The sequence below is a fragment of the Dipodomys merriami genome, unplaced genomic scaffold (assembly GCF_024711535.1).
Source record: "Dipodomys merriami isolate MVZ:Mamm:240054 unplaced genomic scaffold, mDipMer1.0.p SCAF_17, whole genome shotgun sequence".
Taxonomy (NCBI): domain Eukaryota; kingdom Metazoa; phylum Chordata; class Mammalia; order Rodentia; family Heteromyidae; genus Dipodomys; species Dipodomys merriami.
The window spans coordinates 8,989,944-9,004,717 of NW_027203048.1; the positions used below are offsets into that span (position 1 = coordinate 8,989,944).

Sequence of the window (14,774 nt, forward strand, 5' to 3'; positions counted from 1 at the left end):
AAGCCTTTGAGCGCTTGGAATCTCAGTTCTCCCTGAGACAAATGGCTGTCGAACAAGTGACCCGACATATCCCTAAGATGTTGCGTCCTTTCTGTCCATTTCTCTCAGGGTTATTAGCAGCAGATGGCAAGCACCTCAAAGGGAAAGTTCTGTGTGTCCGTGTAAGGGGACTGGGCTCCACCGAGCTGCCCGCGCCAGGCCCGCACCGGCCCCTGTGACCTGCAGAGGGCGCCGTAGACACACCGAGGGCCAAGCGGGGTCCGGGCCGGGTGCGAGGCCGGCGCAGCTCCTCGGAAGGGCTTCTTCCCAAGGGGGGCGCCGGAGCCGAGGGGGATGGAAGGCAGAGAAAGGACAGAGCAGACGGAAAGCCCGGTGGCCCCCGGAGGCAGGCCGCCGCCGCCGCCGCCGATCAAGCCTCAAGTTTCCTCGCTGACGGGCGGATTCCGGTAAGGGGGCACCGGGAACTCGGAGAGCGCTCTCCGGGCGGGGCGGAGGGACCATAGGATTTGTAGTCACCCCCAGGTTCCGGTCCTGACGGTCACCTGTCCCCCCACCCCACCCCCTGCGTCCGCGTTGGCTCATCAGGGACGCGGGTTACTAACGGAGGCTCGGCTCCGAGAGGCTGGACTCCTGGAGGCCGCGGCCACGCGCCCGTCGCCAAGCCAGCGCTTGGGCCGCGGGGGGAGGACCGAGTCCCGGGACTCCTGAGTGGCCGCTCCGGCCGGGGCTGGGGCCGGGAGTCAGGCACACTTGGCGGGACAGAGGAGGCCGAGCCCCGCGCGACCCCGCAGATGTCGTCGCTCGGGGGCGGCGTCTCCCCCCCCCCCCAGCCCGCTGTCACCTGGCGCGCGGCGCGGCGCGGCGGGGGCGGCCGGGGCGGGGCGGGGCCGGGGGCGGGCGCAGCCCGGGGCGGGGGCCGGCGCCCCGCGGGAGGCCGGCCACGTGACGCCCGCCGCCCCAGCTCCGGTCGCCTGGCCGGGAGCGCCGCGGCGGCCCCTGGAGGTGGCGGCGGGCGCGGAGCCCCGGCCGCGCGGGACTGGCCGTCGGGGCTCCATGCCATGGAGAAGCTGGCGGCCGGGCTGGCCGGCCTGCGCTGGAGCATGGGCGCCTTCCCGCTCGACCTCATCGTCAGCCGCTGCCGCCTGCCCACGCTCGCCTGCCTCGGGCCAGGTACTAGGGTGACGGGGGGGGGGGGGGACTCGGGAACCCCGAGGGCTCCGCAGGCAGGTGGTGGCGGGACCGCGCGCCGACGGGGAGGGCGCCTTCCTCGCCCCGCTAGCCGCTCCTGGCGCGCCTCCCCGGGACCCCCGGGGGCAGAGACTGGCGCTGGGGCCCAGAACCGAGTTTTCCAGCCCCTCTGGAGTCCGGGGAGCGGCCGAGCCACGGCGACCGCCCCGTCGGCGCGCCCCTTTTCCCACTGCCCGTCAGCGCTCCCCCCCATCCCGGCCGGCCGCGCCCCTTTGTCTCGGCCTCTCCTCTGGATCCTCCCGCACCCCTTGGCCTCCGTGGCTCTTCCTCACCCCCCCCCAGCCTCTTTTGAGGACTAGCCCCCCCACCCTTGCTTGGCGTCCTGGGGAGCCGCCGCTGGCCCTCTGGGGCGGGCCGAGCTGCCTTGGGGAGAGGCTCGGCGTCTCCCCCAGGACCCCCGGCCCTCCCCCACCTCGCGCCCTACTTCTCCGGGGGGCTGGCGGGGCCCCCTGTCCTGCGGATGGGACGGTGCCTGGAGGCCGGAAAGGGGGCGCCTGGAGGCTGCGTGGGGAGCGCGGGGGCCGTGGGGGGAGGGGGGCTGCCGGGCTGGGGGAGGGGCGGGACGGGGCTGGCAGCCAGGCCGGGGGTTTTGTATGTGAGAAGAATAGGGGTTTGGCCCGCGTTGGCACACTCGCTTCCCTGAATGCTAATGGGCACTTCTCTGCGGGCCGCGGGCTTCTCCTCCGACCCCAGCGGCCGGGGCTGGGCTGGGGGGGCGTCCACGGCCAGGCCTCAGGCCGTCGGTCGGGCAGGAGTGCCTGCAGCCCAGCCCGTGTCCTTCGGGGTGGTCACCGCACAGTGACCCCGAGTCTGTGCGTGTGTGGGCCGGAGGACGCCCTGGACCGCCCTGGTCCCTCCGACCCTCTTCTCCCGCACCCTCTTGGACATCCCGACTTCTGAGGATCATTTCTGAGCTCCCCTGTCTGGGCAGGGCCCCCTTTGGGGTTCTCTTGACACCTCTGGCATCTCTATCTTGTCCTCTGCTGGCCACTTTTATGTCTTCCTACCCTGGCTGCATTTAAGGGGGGTACCCTTGTTTACAAAGATTATGGACTGACCCACTGAATGAATGAATGAATGATGAACAGATGGACAGTGGTGTCATTTGCCTAGTTGTATGTGTCTTTTGTCACCCGTAGAGTGTGAGTGTGTGATCACAACTGTGTCCTAAGGATCCTGTGCCCTGTGCATTTGGGATGGGTCCCCCGTGAGATGTGTGTGTGTGTATGACGAGCCCCTGTTAAACTAGTAGCATGGCTGTTAGTGCACACATGCACAGCTTTGGACTATGTTCTGGTGGAAGGGGGAATGGGGCTTAGACAAGTTCTAGATAGAGATTGCAGAGCTGAGGAGACCTTCCTCTGTCCCAGGAAGTGAGGTGAGGATGAAGGCTCAGACAACATCACACACACACACACACACACACACACACACACACACACACACACACACACACACACACACACACACACACACACACAGGAGCTCTCCCTGCAGGAATTGAATCTCTTCCCTCCCTGCCCCCCACCTCTTGCATACATTTTTATGAAGCCTCAGCCCCAGGCTGAGCCAACCATTCCTCATTTGGTTGGCTGGCAGAAATGTATAAGTTGTGTGTGAGGGGCTGGGAAGCGGGCATCCCCAACCCCCACCCTGCCCACCAGCTGCAGCCAGGAGACGCCCACAGCCTCCTGGAAGCTGGGCTGCCCCGCCTGCTTCCCTGGAAACGGTTGCTGGGCTTGGAGCCTCCAGCACCTCTGCCCCAGTGCAGCTTTCTCCAGACCAGGCTTCTCCTCCCGCCTTCTAACCCAGCACCCCTTGGTCCCCTGGGAGGGCCAAGCAGCAGCTTTGCTGAAACGGGCCTTATGGAGTCTCGGGGGGCTCCTCTCCTGTCCCTTGAGGTTTCTGAATGCAAGGGACTCCCAGAGGCAGTGGAGAGGAGAAGCCGCCGGTGACAGTGGTCACAGTGGGCGGCTCGCTGGGCTGCACTACCCACTCATGGCTCTGGGGGAACTCTCACAGCTTGGACCCACAAAATGTGCTTTCTTCTCCGTCCTCCCTGCCCCAGTAAGGCTCTCCTTGCCTTCTGGCCACTGACTGAGAGGTGGTAATTTGCCTGGTTCTGGCAGGAGGAAAGTGTTCCTCACCCCTCTTCCAACCCCAGCCCACCCCTCACTGTGTCCCCAGACACTCTCTGATCTCCCCAGGGGCCTGGGGCGACCTGGAGGGCAGGGGCTGGCTGGGCGCCTCTCTCGGGAGTCTGCAGCGGGAGCCTGGGCTGGACAGCCGCACTCCGGTGGATGATGAATGAGAGTCTCGGCTGTGCTGGTTGCTGAGGCCCCTTTGGGAGTCAGAGCGCCGAGATGCTCGAGCCTGACTCATGGCCCCCAAGGCCACAGCTGGCAGCATGCCTGGCCCTTGGGTATTGCTGACCTGGACAGAGATCCTGGGAAGCTGTCCCAGGCGGGGTCTCCATAAAGAGGTCACTCAGCCTGTCCTTTGTACTCCAGCTAACCTTCCCTCTTCCTTTCCCTCCTCCTCTGGCCCTTTCCCTCTCAGGGGAGTATGCTGAGGGAGTCAGTGAGCGAGACGTGCTGCTCATCCACTCCTGCCGCCAGTGGACAACGGTGACAGCCCATGCGCTGGAGGAGGGCCACTATGTCATCGGGCCCAAGATCGACATTCCCCTGCAGTACCCAGGTGTGCCCAGTCAGGGTCAGATGGCCCAAAGCCTGGCGGGAGGCCGAGGTGGGCTGCGCGTGAAGGCATGTGGCGAAAGCTGATGATGAGCACCTTTCTTGTCGCTTCCAGGGAGAGTAAGCGAGGACATGGCTAGCAGGGTGCTGATGTCGCTATAGTTAGTTAGGGTCCAGGGTTTTCATTCTGTTCTGTGAGGTGAGGCCTTGGGTTGCTGGAGAGGAGGAGGAGGCCCTCGGGTTTGCAGACCTTTGGTTCCCATTTTATTTTTAAACATATTTTAAAGTAATGATTAAGTAAGGTCTTACCACCCGGCCAGGTACCATGGCTCATGTCTCTACAATCCTACCTACTCAAGAGGTTGATCTGAGGATTTCGGTTCAAAGTAAGCCTGGGCAGACAGATCCAGGAGTCTTTTATTGCTAGTAGCAACAAACTGGAAGTGGTGGTGTGGCTCAAGTGGTAGAATGCCAACTGTGAGTGGAAAAAGCTATGGGAGAGCGTGAAGTCCTGCGTTCAAGCTCCAGACAGGCACACATACAAAAACGCCTACTCCTAGTTGGAGACCTCTAGAGTGTGTCTTGTGTTGCTTTAATGACTCTTGTTGGGGAGCATTCCTCTAGATAACATCCGCTGGGATCTTCTCTGCCCATTACCCCAGCACTTGTGTGGCTGAGAAGGGGATTGTGATTTCCAAGCCACTTGGGGCTACATAGTGAGACCCTGTTTCAATAATAAAAAACTAAAACCAAACCGAAAACTACTTGAGAAACTAAGGCTGTTTTGTGGCTACCTTAGTCAGCTCTGATCTCATTTTGTGTTTTTATGTTAAATTCCTTGGCATTAATTGGTTTTCAAAATAAATGTTAGAAGTTCTTTTAGATTTTTTAAGACTATGGGACTGGGAAGGTGGCTCAGTGGTAGAGCGCTTGCCTTGCATGCATGAGGCCCTGGGTTCGATTCCTCAGCACCACATAAGCAAAAAGAAAAGCCGGAAGTGGCGCTGTGGCTCAAGTGGTAGAGCACTAGCCTTGAGCTGAAGAGCTGAGGGACAGCGCCCAGACCCAGAGTTCAGACCCCACGACTGGACCCCCCCCCCAAAAAAAAAAAGACTACACAAATGAACTCCTTCTGTGTTTTATATATGACATTGACGTATAAGATTTTAAAGGGAGGATCTGGTGTTGGAGGAAAGGAAGTCCAGCTTTCATTTCACAGATGATGAGCCGTAGGGTATAAGGAGGGCAGGAAGTTCCTCTCCTGGGTTGCCCTGTGGGTGGAGGGAGGGAAGGGGCTGGAACCTGACCATTGGTGGTGCCTGCTGCAGCATGCCAGGAACCCTGGGCTGGACCTGGTAGCCCCGTCCCAGAGACACCCCCTGCAAGCCCAGGGACTGAGCCAGCGCAGCATCGTCTCATCCTCACCACCAGCCTGCAGCTTAGGGGGAAACTGAGCCACCCATGCCTCCACAGGAGCCCAGTGTTTTTCACTGCTGTGGGACTCTCCCATCCCACTCCCCAGCCAAGGCTGGGAGCCCTGGGAACTAGGAAGGTAAACAGTCCCTTCCTTGGCAGCGCCACGGCCCCCTCTGGCTCAGGGTTCCCCAGTCAGTGGTACAGGGCCAGGCCCTTTTCACAGGCTTAGGCTCTTTGCAGCACATGAGTGGGAGTGGAGGTGTGGGGAAGCTATATGGGTCAGTGCCTCCATCCCTCCCACACTCCCATGAAAGCAGGAAGAAACCACCTGGGCCAGAGGCAGGGGCTTCCTGACCTGGTGTTCTGTCCTGGGCCTGCAGACATTCAGAACTTGATCCGACTAGAAATTTCCCAGCCTGAGACTCTGGCTTTGGCATTGGTTTAGGGGAGAGGCCCCAGGTTTTCTTAGAGGACACACACACACACAGCATACACACACACACACACACACACACACACACACACACACACACACACACACACACACACACACACACACAGAGCATACACAAAGCCTGAGCATTCCTTGGTAAATATTTACACACATATTTATACAGTTGGGGATAGACTTCATTTGCAGAAATGTGGCTCTGACTTTTGGGACGGGTGACCACTTCAACTGTGTACCTAAAACTCTGGGAAGGCAAAGCACTAAAGTCCCCTAGGAAACCTTGTATGGGTCCAGAGACTCCCTTCCTCTCTTTTAGTGCCCTCTATGGGCACTGTGTATAGAGTGGGTTATGGGGCAACAGCTGGCTAGTGGGAGTGGCTACAGCCTGGTCCCCCATGGTCCCTCCCTGGCTTGCATGGGGGTGGGGAGGGGCCTGCCACCAGTTAACAAGGAGGCTCTGAGGGCAGCTCCATGCAGAGCCCTCTCTCCTGATGAATGAATAATGACGCTTGGGGTGCAGTGGCCAGCTGGTTGCGGACCCAAGGCCAGTGGGGGATGGGATGGGGGGGGAGTGGGGGCGCTGTGTAGTAACCCTTTTCTGCAGGCTGTGGTCAGCCACTCTGGGAGCCCAGGAGATCTGCCCTCTAAGACAGACCCAGCCCTTGCTGTGGGGAGGGGAGGGGGAGCCTGACATCTTCCTCAAGTGCATCTACTTCCCCAATAATGGCCTTGGGCTAATGGAAACCAAAGCCCAGAGATTACATAATTTGTCCAGGGTCATTCAGCGAGTTGGTGCAGAGCTGAGATCCAGCCAGCGCTGTCCAACTTCTAAAGCCTGTGTTCCCACAAGTTAAATTTTTTTTTCCAGTTGTTTTATTCCCTGGGGCTGGGTACTGTCTGGGCCTTAAGCATGCTGGGCCAGTGCTCTACCCTGAGGGGTGCTGTGGGTCAGGTGTGGGGAGGAGATGTTGGCCCCATTTGCTGCAGTGCCCAAGATGGTCAGTCTGGAAAGCAGGATCAGGGTGAGGGTGAGGGGAAGGAAGGACACAGTCCCGAGAGCCCTGGCGACTCTGAGGAAGCTGTAGGGCCGAGAAGGCTTCTTGGGGCCAGAGCATCGCTCCCAGGAGGGCTCGCTTCCTTCCTCCCCACATCAGAGACCTGCTCCCAGCTCCGGGAGGCTGAAGGGGCCATGCTGGCTGCCATGGTTACATCGATCTTCCCAGCCACATCCCCACTTCCCCTGCTCCAGCCCCTACTTGGCTCCACACTGCCCCACTGGGGCAGCGGACATTTTCCCCTGCCTGGCTGCTGGCGTGACATGTGTGTCCATACATGTGCATGTGTGTGCATGGCTGCTTACCGTCACAGGCAGGTCTAGGACTTAGCAGCCCTCTTCCCTCACCCCAAACCTTTCCCCCCCCCAAGTGCCCCTCTCCCTCCCTTCTTCCCTCTCTGGCAGCTCTAGGGATTGAACTCAGGGACTTGCACTTTGGACAAGTACTATCCTACTCCAACCATGCCTTCAGTCCTTTTGTTTTTCAGATAGTGAGTTTCTTCTTATTGCCAAGTCTGGTCTAGCTTGGACTCACTAATTCCTACCTCCGGAGACCTCCCTAGTAGCTGAGATTACAGGCACATATTACCACATATGGCAAAGGTGTCATTTCTTACAGGAAAAAAATCCCTACATCTTAGCATGACATTCAGAGCCTTTCTAAATCTGAACAGCAGTCTGCTCATTTTCCTGCCCTTCCTTCAGCCCCCCACAGTCTTGGGCAGGCCATCTGCTTTGTGTCCAGATCATTGCCATACCATTTCTTTGAACGTCTTCGAGCAGCACACACATTCTGTAAAGTGTCTTTCCTTCTTAAAGTACTCAGTGATGTACACAGAGTCTATTCGACAGGTTTCTCTTGTCCCGTAGAGCCTCTCGCTCTTTTGCCATGTCTGTCTGAACATGGGTTGCTTTCATTGGTACTCGAGGTCTCACCCACTGTGCCTGGAGCACAGACTGTTTATACAACTAGGTAGTGATTGACAGGTAGTGCATTCATTGCGTGAATGGTTTTGGAGTAACTGAGTGAACTATGATGCAACAAGCTCCAGGAAGACTACAGAAGCTGAATGTTACCTACCTAATCTCCATCTGTTGTTCCCTTGCCTATTCCAGGCTCCTCTACTACACAAAGCCTGGGAAGAGGCCCACTACCAACGCCAGGGTGTTCCCAGCCTGCTTTGTGCTCATGTGGGTGGGCACAGTGGGTAGCCAGTGAGGCTAGGGTTTAGATGCAGTGTCAGCTTCATGGATTAGCATCTCCTCGAGTCTGTGTCTACTGAGCACTTGCTGAGTTGGCAAATTGGCTAGCTTCAGGTTAGGACAGCTCCTGTAAGGCAGGTGCCTTTGTGGGTCAGGTCAGAGGCAAAGTGGCATTGGATGTTGGCCTGCTCAGGGTCTGGGAACACAGCCGGGTGGGAGTAGCTCTCCCTGAGCCTCGAAGGCCTGGGACTGGGCACTGCGCAGGGCATCTGTGTGGACCAGCAACCCAGGGCGGATGCCCAGAAGGCCAGAGCTAGGTAAGGCATATCCATCCCAGACCTGTTAAAGGAAGACCTGTAGTGCCAACGAAGGGAGGCATTTGGCTGAGATCACACACACACTGTGCAAAATGCCCCCCCCCCCATGCACAGGTAGCTCTGGGTGGTTTACAAATTCTTTTCTTATGGTCCAGAGGTTGGGTTGGGACCAAGCTTGGAGACAGTTCCCTCATGCCATGCAAACACCAGCATCACAGCCACATGTGTGGGGCTGGTCTGCAGTTGGGTATGTTGGGGCAGGCAGCTTAACCTCTCTGTACACCCAGAGAATGCACACCCAGAGAATGTCTGCACATAGCTTCTCTGCACACCCAGAGAATGGAATGTCTGGGCTCTAGTTGTTCACCTTCGACCTGAGGCTTGAGCCAGATGACCAAGCCATTGTCACCTGTGAGAGGTCACACCTGTCCACCCGGGTTCCAGAGGTACTGGCAAAAGTGGAGGTAGCCAGGGGCTCCTGGGATGCAAAGCAGGCCCCCAGCAGATAAGCCCACCCAACAGTCCATGTTCTCCTGTACAGGGAAGTTCAAGCTCCTGGAGCAGGCCCGGGATGTGCGAGAGCCGGTGAGGTACTTCAGCAGCGTGGAGGAGGTGGCCAGTGTCTTCCCCGACCGCATCTTCGTGATGGAAGCTATCACTTTCAGTGTCAAGGTCAGTCCTGCTGCCAGGCACAGCCTGTCCTCACACTGGTCCCTACTTCAGGGGCAACTCTGAAGATTGCTGTCCTTAAGTCTTTGAGGGCCTTTGGGACAATTAGTCCAGACCCAAAGAACAAGGGTGTGAGACCCACCGGGTGGAAGGACTTTCTGGAGAAGCGATGTGTGTAGTCACATTCCTGTTTTCCCAGCATGCATGGGGGTGGAAGCAGGGCAGGGTGGGGGTGGCTTTGAGCACCCTTGTGTGTTCAGACAGCTCCTGCTATTCACAAAACCTTTTCTTAGGGGCTGGGAAGGTGGCTCAGTGGTAGAGCGCTTGCCTTGCATGCATGAGGCCCTGGGTTCGATTCCTCAGCACCACATAAGCAGAAAAAAAAGCGGAAGTGGCATTGTGGCTCAAGTGGTAGAGCGCTAGCCTTGAGCTGAAAAGCTGAGGGACAGCGCCCAGGCCCAGAGTTCAGACCCACGACTGGACCCCCCCCCCAAAAAAAAAAAAAACCCTTATCAGTTTCTCCTCGAATGGGTGGGTCAGTATTGTCACCCCAATCGTGAAGATGATGTAATAAAATTTGCTGCTGACTGAATGCTTTCAAAGTACCTCCATATAGTACAGCAGGAGTTATCACATGAAGTAACCAGCCCCAGAGCAACCTATTTAAAGCTGCAGAGATGAGGGGACTTGGTCTCCCAGATGGCAGGTCGCAGCCAGTGCCCTCAGAGCGCTGCTCGTTTGCCCTGGAAGACCCTGCGTGACAGGCATGTGGCTTTCCTTGGGTCCCTGGCTAAGGCTTCGCCTGGTCTCTGGGATCCCCAGGTGGTATCGGGCGAGTTCAGCGAGGACAGCGAGGTGTACAACTTCACGCTGCACGCGGGCGACGAGCTCACGCTCATGGGCCAGGCGGAGATCCTGTGCGCCAAGACCACCAAGGAGCGCTCGCGCTTCACCACGCTGCTGCGCAAGCTGGGCCGCGCCGGGGCGCTGGCCGGGGTGGGCGGCCCGGGGGCGGCGGGCGCCGCAAGCAGCGGCAGCGCCAGGCCTATCAAAGGCAAGATGCCCTGCCTCATCTGCATGAACCATCGCACCAACGAGAGCCTGAGCCTGCCCTTCCAGTGCCAGGGCCGCTTCAGCACGCGCAGCCCGCTGGAGCTGCAGATGCAGGAGGGCGAGCACACGGTGCGCGCCATCATCGAGCGCGTGCGGCTGCCGGTGAACGTGCTGGTGCCCAGCCGACCGCCGCGCAATCCCTACGACCTGCACCCGGTGCGCGAGGGCCACTGCTACAAGCTGGTCAGCATCATCTCCAAGACGGTGGTGCTGGGGCTGGCGCTGCGCCGCGAGGGCCCCGCGCCGCTGCATTTCCTGCTGCTCACCGACACGCCGCGCTTCGCGCTGCCGCAGGGGCTGCTGGCCGGGGACCCGCGCGTCGAGCGCCTGGTACGCGACAGCGCCTCCTACTGTCGCGAGCGCTTCGACCCCGACGAGTACTCCACGGCCGTGCGCGAGGCGCCCGCCGAGCTCGCCGACGACTGCGCCAGCCCGCGCCGCGCGCGCCTCTGCCTGCCCGCGCCGCGCGCCTCCGCGCTCGTCCGCGCGCCCGGCCCGCTCGGGCTAGTGCTGCCCGCGCCCGCCAGCGACAGCGACCAGGAGTACGTGAGCCCAGACTGGGCCGGGGCGCCCGAGCCCCCCGGGCCGCCCGCTGAGATCCCCTACGAGGAGCTGTGGGCGCACCAGGCACCCGAGAGCCTCTCCGAGGGCCGCGGCCGGCTGCCGCCTGGGCCCGATCTCATCTCCTTCGGGGGCGCCGGGCCACCACGTCGCGACTCTGAAGCGCCACCGCCGCCTGTGCCCCCCAAATCCGAGGCGGTAAGTGGGCACGCCCAGGGGCCCAGCACGGGGCTCTATCTGCAGGGGAGCGGCTTAGCTTTTAGGGGGCTCGAAAAGCCGCAGCCCGCAGTAGCAGAAGAGTTAGGGTAGCCAGGAAGAGAAAGGGTAGAAACATGGCAGAGATCCTGCGTGGTATGGGGGTGCTCTGGGGAAAGAGATGCTAAGAGGTCTCCAGCCTTGAGGAACTTGGGGTAAGTCTACAGAGCCCTGCGGAATGTCCAGTGAACCTGGCTTTGAACACGCGGAGTGGCATTTCCAGCACTCCCTCTCCTGCTTTAGAATCGGGGCCATCCGCACGTGTGAAAGGCCCAGAAAAGTCCTGCACTGAGGAATGCTCCTCCACGGTTGCCTAAAGTATTTGTCGGCAGGTTGTTTGCCCTGCCCGCCCAGCATAACACCTGCCAGCGCCCCAGGAAACCCACTCTTGGGTACTTGACCAATGATGGCAGATTCTTCGCTTGACCTTGTCCTGTCACAGGTGTTTCTCCTTTTCCTTGAGAGGATATCAGCTTTCCAGATGGTTTTTGGTTCACGTAGTTCGTGATGGGTGTCCCGCGGCCGAGGAGATAGTGTGTGTTGTGGGCAGAACAGTGGGTTTGCAGTTGTGGCAGGCAGTGCAGCCTCATGACAGCGGGACAGTGGGTCCAGACACGCCTGGGATGGTGGAGTCACAGCTCTCTCCCTGCAGGTGAAGGAGGAGTGCCGCCTGCTCAACGCCCCCCCTGTGCCTCCCCGGGGTGGCAGTGGTGGGGGCAGGCTCTCTGGCAGTCCCCCAGTGCCGCCCCGCTTCCCGAAGCTACAGCCCGTCCACTCACCCAGCTCCAGCCTCTCCTACTACTCTTCCGGCCTCCAGGATGGGTGAGTCCCTCCCTGAGACCTGGACTGGCCTCAGATGCACTGGGGAGCTAAGAAGAGGAGGGCTTCCCGCCTGGGTGGGCCCCAGAGAGCCCCAGCCTGCACTAACCCTTCCTGCCTCCCCTGGCTCCCTTCCTTCAGCATGGTGGATGGTGGGGTGGGAGTCTGTCTGCTTCCCTCCTTACTGGGACTTGGCTACCGGAGAGCATGCTCCTCTCTCTGGTCTGTAGTTAATGTAACATAGTTCATTTCCCTCCTTGTCTTTCCTGACCTGGGCTGGGGGTGGGGGAAGAAAGAACAGGGCCGTCGGGTAGGGCCCCAGGCCTCTGGTCTGGCCAGCGTTTGCCTTGGGGGTACTGCTTTGTGAGTGGGAGCCTCCTTCCCTGGCTTGGCCTTACCCCTTCTGTCTGCACCCACAGGGCGGGCTCCCGCAGTGGCAGCGGCTCCCCCTCACCTGATGCCTACTCCCTCTACTGTTACCCCTGCACTTGGGGAGACTGCAAGGCCGCAGATGCCTCTAGCCGCCCGCCGCCTGCAGGACCTCTGCCCTCCACCACCACGCAGCCCAGCCAGGCCTCCCGTGCCCTCACAGAGCCTCTGAGCCCTCGGGGGGCCTCCTTCTTGGGGGCTGACACTGCAGTCAAGACCTACCATGGCTGCCCACCCCTGTTCAAGCCCTCCCATTCCCAGAAACGCTTTGTTCCCTTTGGCGCTGTCAATCCTTTCTCTGGGTCCACATACCCCTCGGGTCCCCCAGCAGTCCCTTCGGGGCCCACATCCACTTCTGGCGCCCTGGCTACCTCCAGCCCTGCACATTCCCCGGTTCCGGCCTCGCAGGGCCAGGGCTACTCAGCTGCTCCACCCTCATCCCCATCTTCCTCTGAGTGGCAGGAACCAGCGCTGGAGCCCTTGGACCCCTTTGAGCTGGGACAGGCCAGCTCTGAGCCAGAGCTGCTTTGCTGTCAGGAGCCCAGAGCTGTAGGGGTGCCTGGAGCCCGGCTTTCACCACTTGGTCCCCCTAAGGTCTTTGAGCCCGAAGGTTTGGCCTTGAGGCAAGCTCCTACTCCGCTGTCACCAGCCACTCTGCAGGGGTCTGAGGCAGGAGGGGCGCGAGTCTTTCTCACCCAAGGGCCCCCTGCCAGTCCTCGGGAAGGAGCAGGCTCTGGAGGCAGGGATGGCTCCTGGCAGCCCCCCGCCGACCTGTCCGCACTTTCCCTGGAAGAAGTCTCTCGAAGTCTGCGCTTCATCGGGCTCTCAGAGGATGTGGTGAGCTTCTTTGCCCGGGAGCGGATCGATGGGAGCATCTTTGTGCAGCTCAGCGAGGACATCCTGGCCGATGACTTCCGCCTCACTAAGCTGCAGGTCAAGAAGATCATGCAGTTCATCAAAGGCTGGAGGCCCAAAATCTGAGCCCCTCAGCAACTGCTATCCTACTGGCACAGCCGCACTGCTGGCTTAGGCCCCAGAGCCAACACTCCCAGAAGAGAAGCAAGTCCTGCCTGCACAGATACTATGCTGAGGCCTAAGACATGGGGGAATGTTCTTCTCAGGGGTGGGCCTTGCAGAGTTGGCTTGCTGTTGTGAATAGCTGGGGAAGGGCATCGCTGTGCACCTGGCTTGGTGAGATAGAGTGGTGGTGAAGTGTGGATCAAAAGGTAGCCTTTGGGGTGGCAGAATACCACCCCGTGTCCTGATGCAGTCCTTCAGGGACATGGCATACTTTTCAGCCCTGTAGGTTCAGGTTAGACATGGGAAGATGGCCTGTAATGTATGCACAAATTCCCTAAGTGTCCTCTCTTTCTTGCTCTGTAGGCTTTTAGCCTGCAGCTCTCCTGGGGCCAGAGGTGCAGTTTCTGTGTTGGTGAAGTACGTTTCCACTTGTTCCCCCATGATTAGCTGCCTGGCCCTGAGCATTGGAACTGACCATAAGCCTCGCGCGCACGCGTGTGTGTGTGTGTGCGCGCGCGCACCATACACAGAGGCTCCACCTCTAGGCTCTGGATTGAGGGTGGTCAGAGGAGACTCAGCTCTGCTGTAGACCTACATTATTAGGGAGGCAGGTGCTCTCTATTTCCTGCTCCAGCCTTACCACCCCTGGTCACCTGACCTATCCGGTGAGGTACAGACTGGGGAAGACCAGGGAGCTTGAAGTCAGCTGCTCCTTCATTTGGGAGCAAGCGGTGGTGGATCTTCCACCACTCCGCCAGTCGCCTGCTGTAAGCATTTGTTACTTGCTGATGGACATGGGGTGGACTTTTTGGTTTCTGTCACTGGAACAAGAGGATGGGTACAGCTAAGGGAGGGGGGTGGCTTGGGAAAACCTGCCCTTCCTCCTTGGTGCAGTTGTACATTTGTTCACACACTTCAGTCTGAAGCATGGTGACCTGCGTGAGACACAGAATCCCATCACGTCTCAGGCCCACCAGCTTCAGAGCCCATAGGGCTCAGCCTTTCGTTGGCCTTACTTGGTCTACTTAGCTATTTATTTCACTAAAGCATGTTGGTGCCTGGGCCCGTCAGACTGTCTCAGCTCTGAGGGAAGGAGTATAATAGAACAGACACTGATGCTGTGACATTTGGTTTTCTCCTCCAAGGACTAGGGAAATAAATGCTAGACCACTGAAGAATAGTGAGTGATCATCCAGGTGTCAGTTGCATTCTTTTGGAGGGCCATGAGGACCACAGTGTGTATGCTCCAGGCAGGAGAGGATTCAGGAATGGTGTGTGCTCATGGCCCATGCATGTGTCCCAGCGGGCAGCCCCTCGCTAGCCCCTCCCCTCCAAGAACCCTTTACCTCCCACTAACGTGACAAGTCACACCCACCTGGAAGTCAAACCTCAATGCCACCAGCTTGCACCCTGCATTGAAGAATGCCTGCCTTGAGGTGCTCCAGGCCCCACACAAGGTCAGGGCCTTGGTGTCTTTCTCAGTCATCTGAAAATTCCAATTCAGAGATGACTTGGTTTTAAGA

The 14,774-nt window shown here is 59.4% G+C and overlaps 1 protein-coding gene across 2 annotated transcripts; it reads left to right on the top strand.

The window, feature by feature from the left end:
• The first annotated feature begins 1,010 nt into the window (after positions 1-1,010).
• On the top strand, positions 1,011-14,493 carry Garem2 (GRB2 associated regulator of MAPK1 subtype 2). Of its 2 annotated transcripts, none has more exons than XM_070025167.1 (6): positions 1,011-1,170; positions 3,808-3,996; positions 8,927-9,057; positions 9,877-10,926; positions 11,636-11,805; positions 12,222-14,493. In XM_070025167.1, the coding sequence occupies exons 1-6, from the start codon at positions 1,059-1,061 to the stop codon at positions 13,210-13,212; spliced, it is 2,643 nt and encodes an 880-aa protein (XP_069881268.1). In that variant the 5' UTR covers positions 1,011-1,058; the 3' UTR covers positions 13,213-14,493. The 2 variants fall into 2 exon arrangements, with proteins under 2 accessions (XP_069881268.1, XP_069881269.1); XM_070025168.1 differs by having other exon boundaries at positions 3,808-3,948.
• Positions 14,494-14,774: the final 281 nt, after the last annotated feature.

What these genes read in the sequence shown, in the direction of transcription:
- Garem2 (XM_070025167.1), top strand. Translation starts at nt 1,059, where the DNA reads ATGGAGAAGCTGGCGGCCGGGCTGGCCGGCCTGCGCTGGAGCATGGGC. An exon ending in AAGCCTGGCGGGAGGCCGAG is followed by an intron (nt 3,997 to 8,926) that starts GTGGGCTGCGCG and finishes TCTCCTGTACAG; the next exon opens with GGAAGTTCAAGCTCCTGGAG. An exon ending in TGCCCCCCAAATCCGAGGCG is followed by an intron (nt 10,927 to 11,635) that starts GTAAGTGGGCAC and finishes CTCTCCCTGCAG; the next exon opens with GTGAAGGAGGAGTGCCGCCT.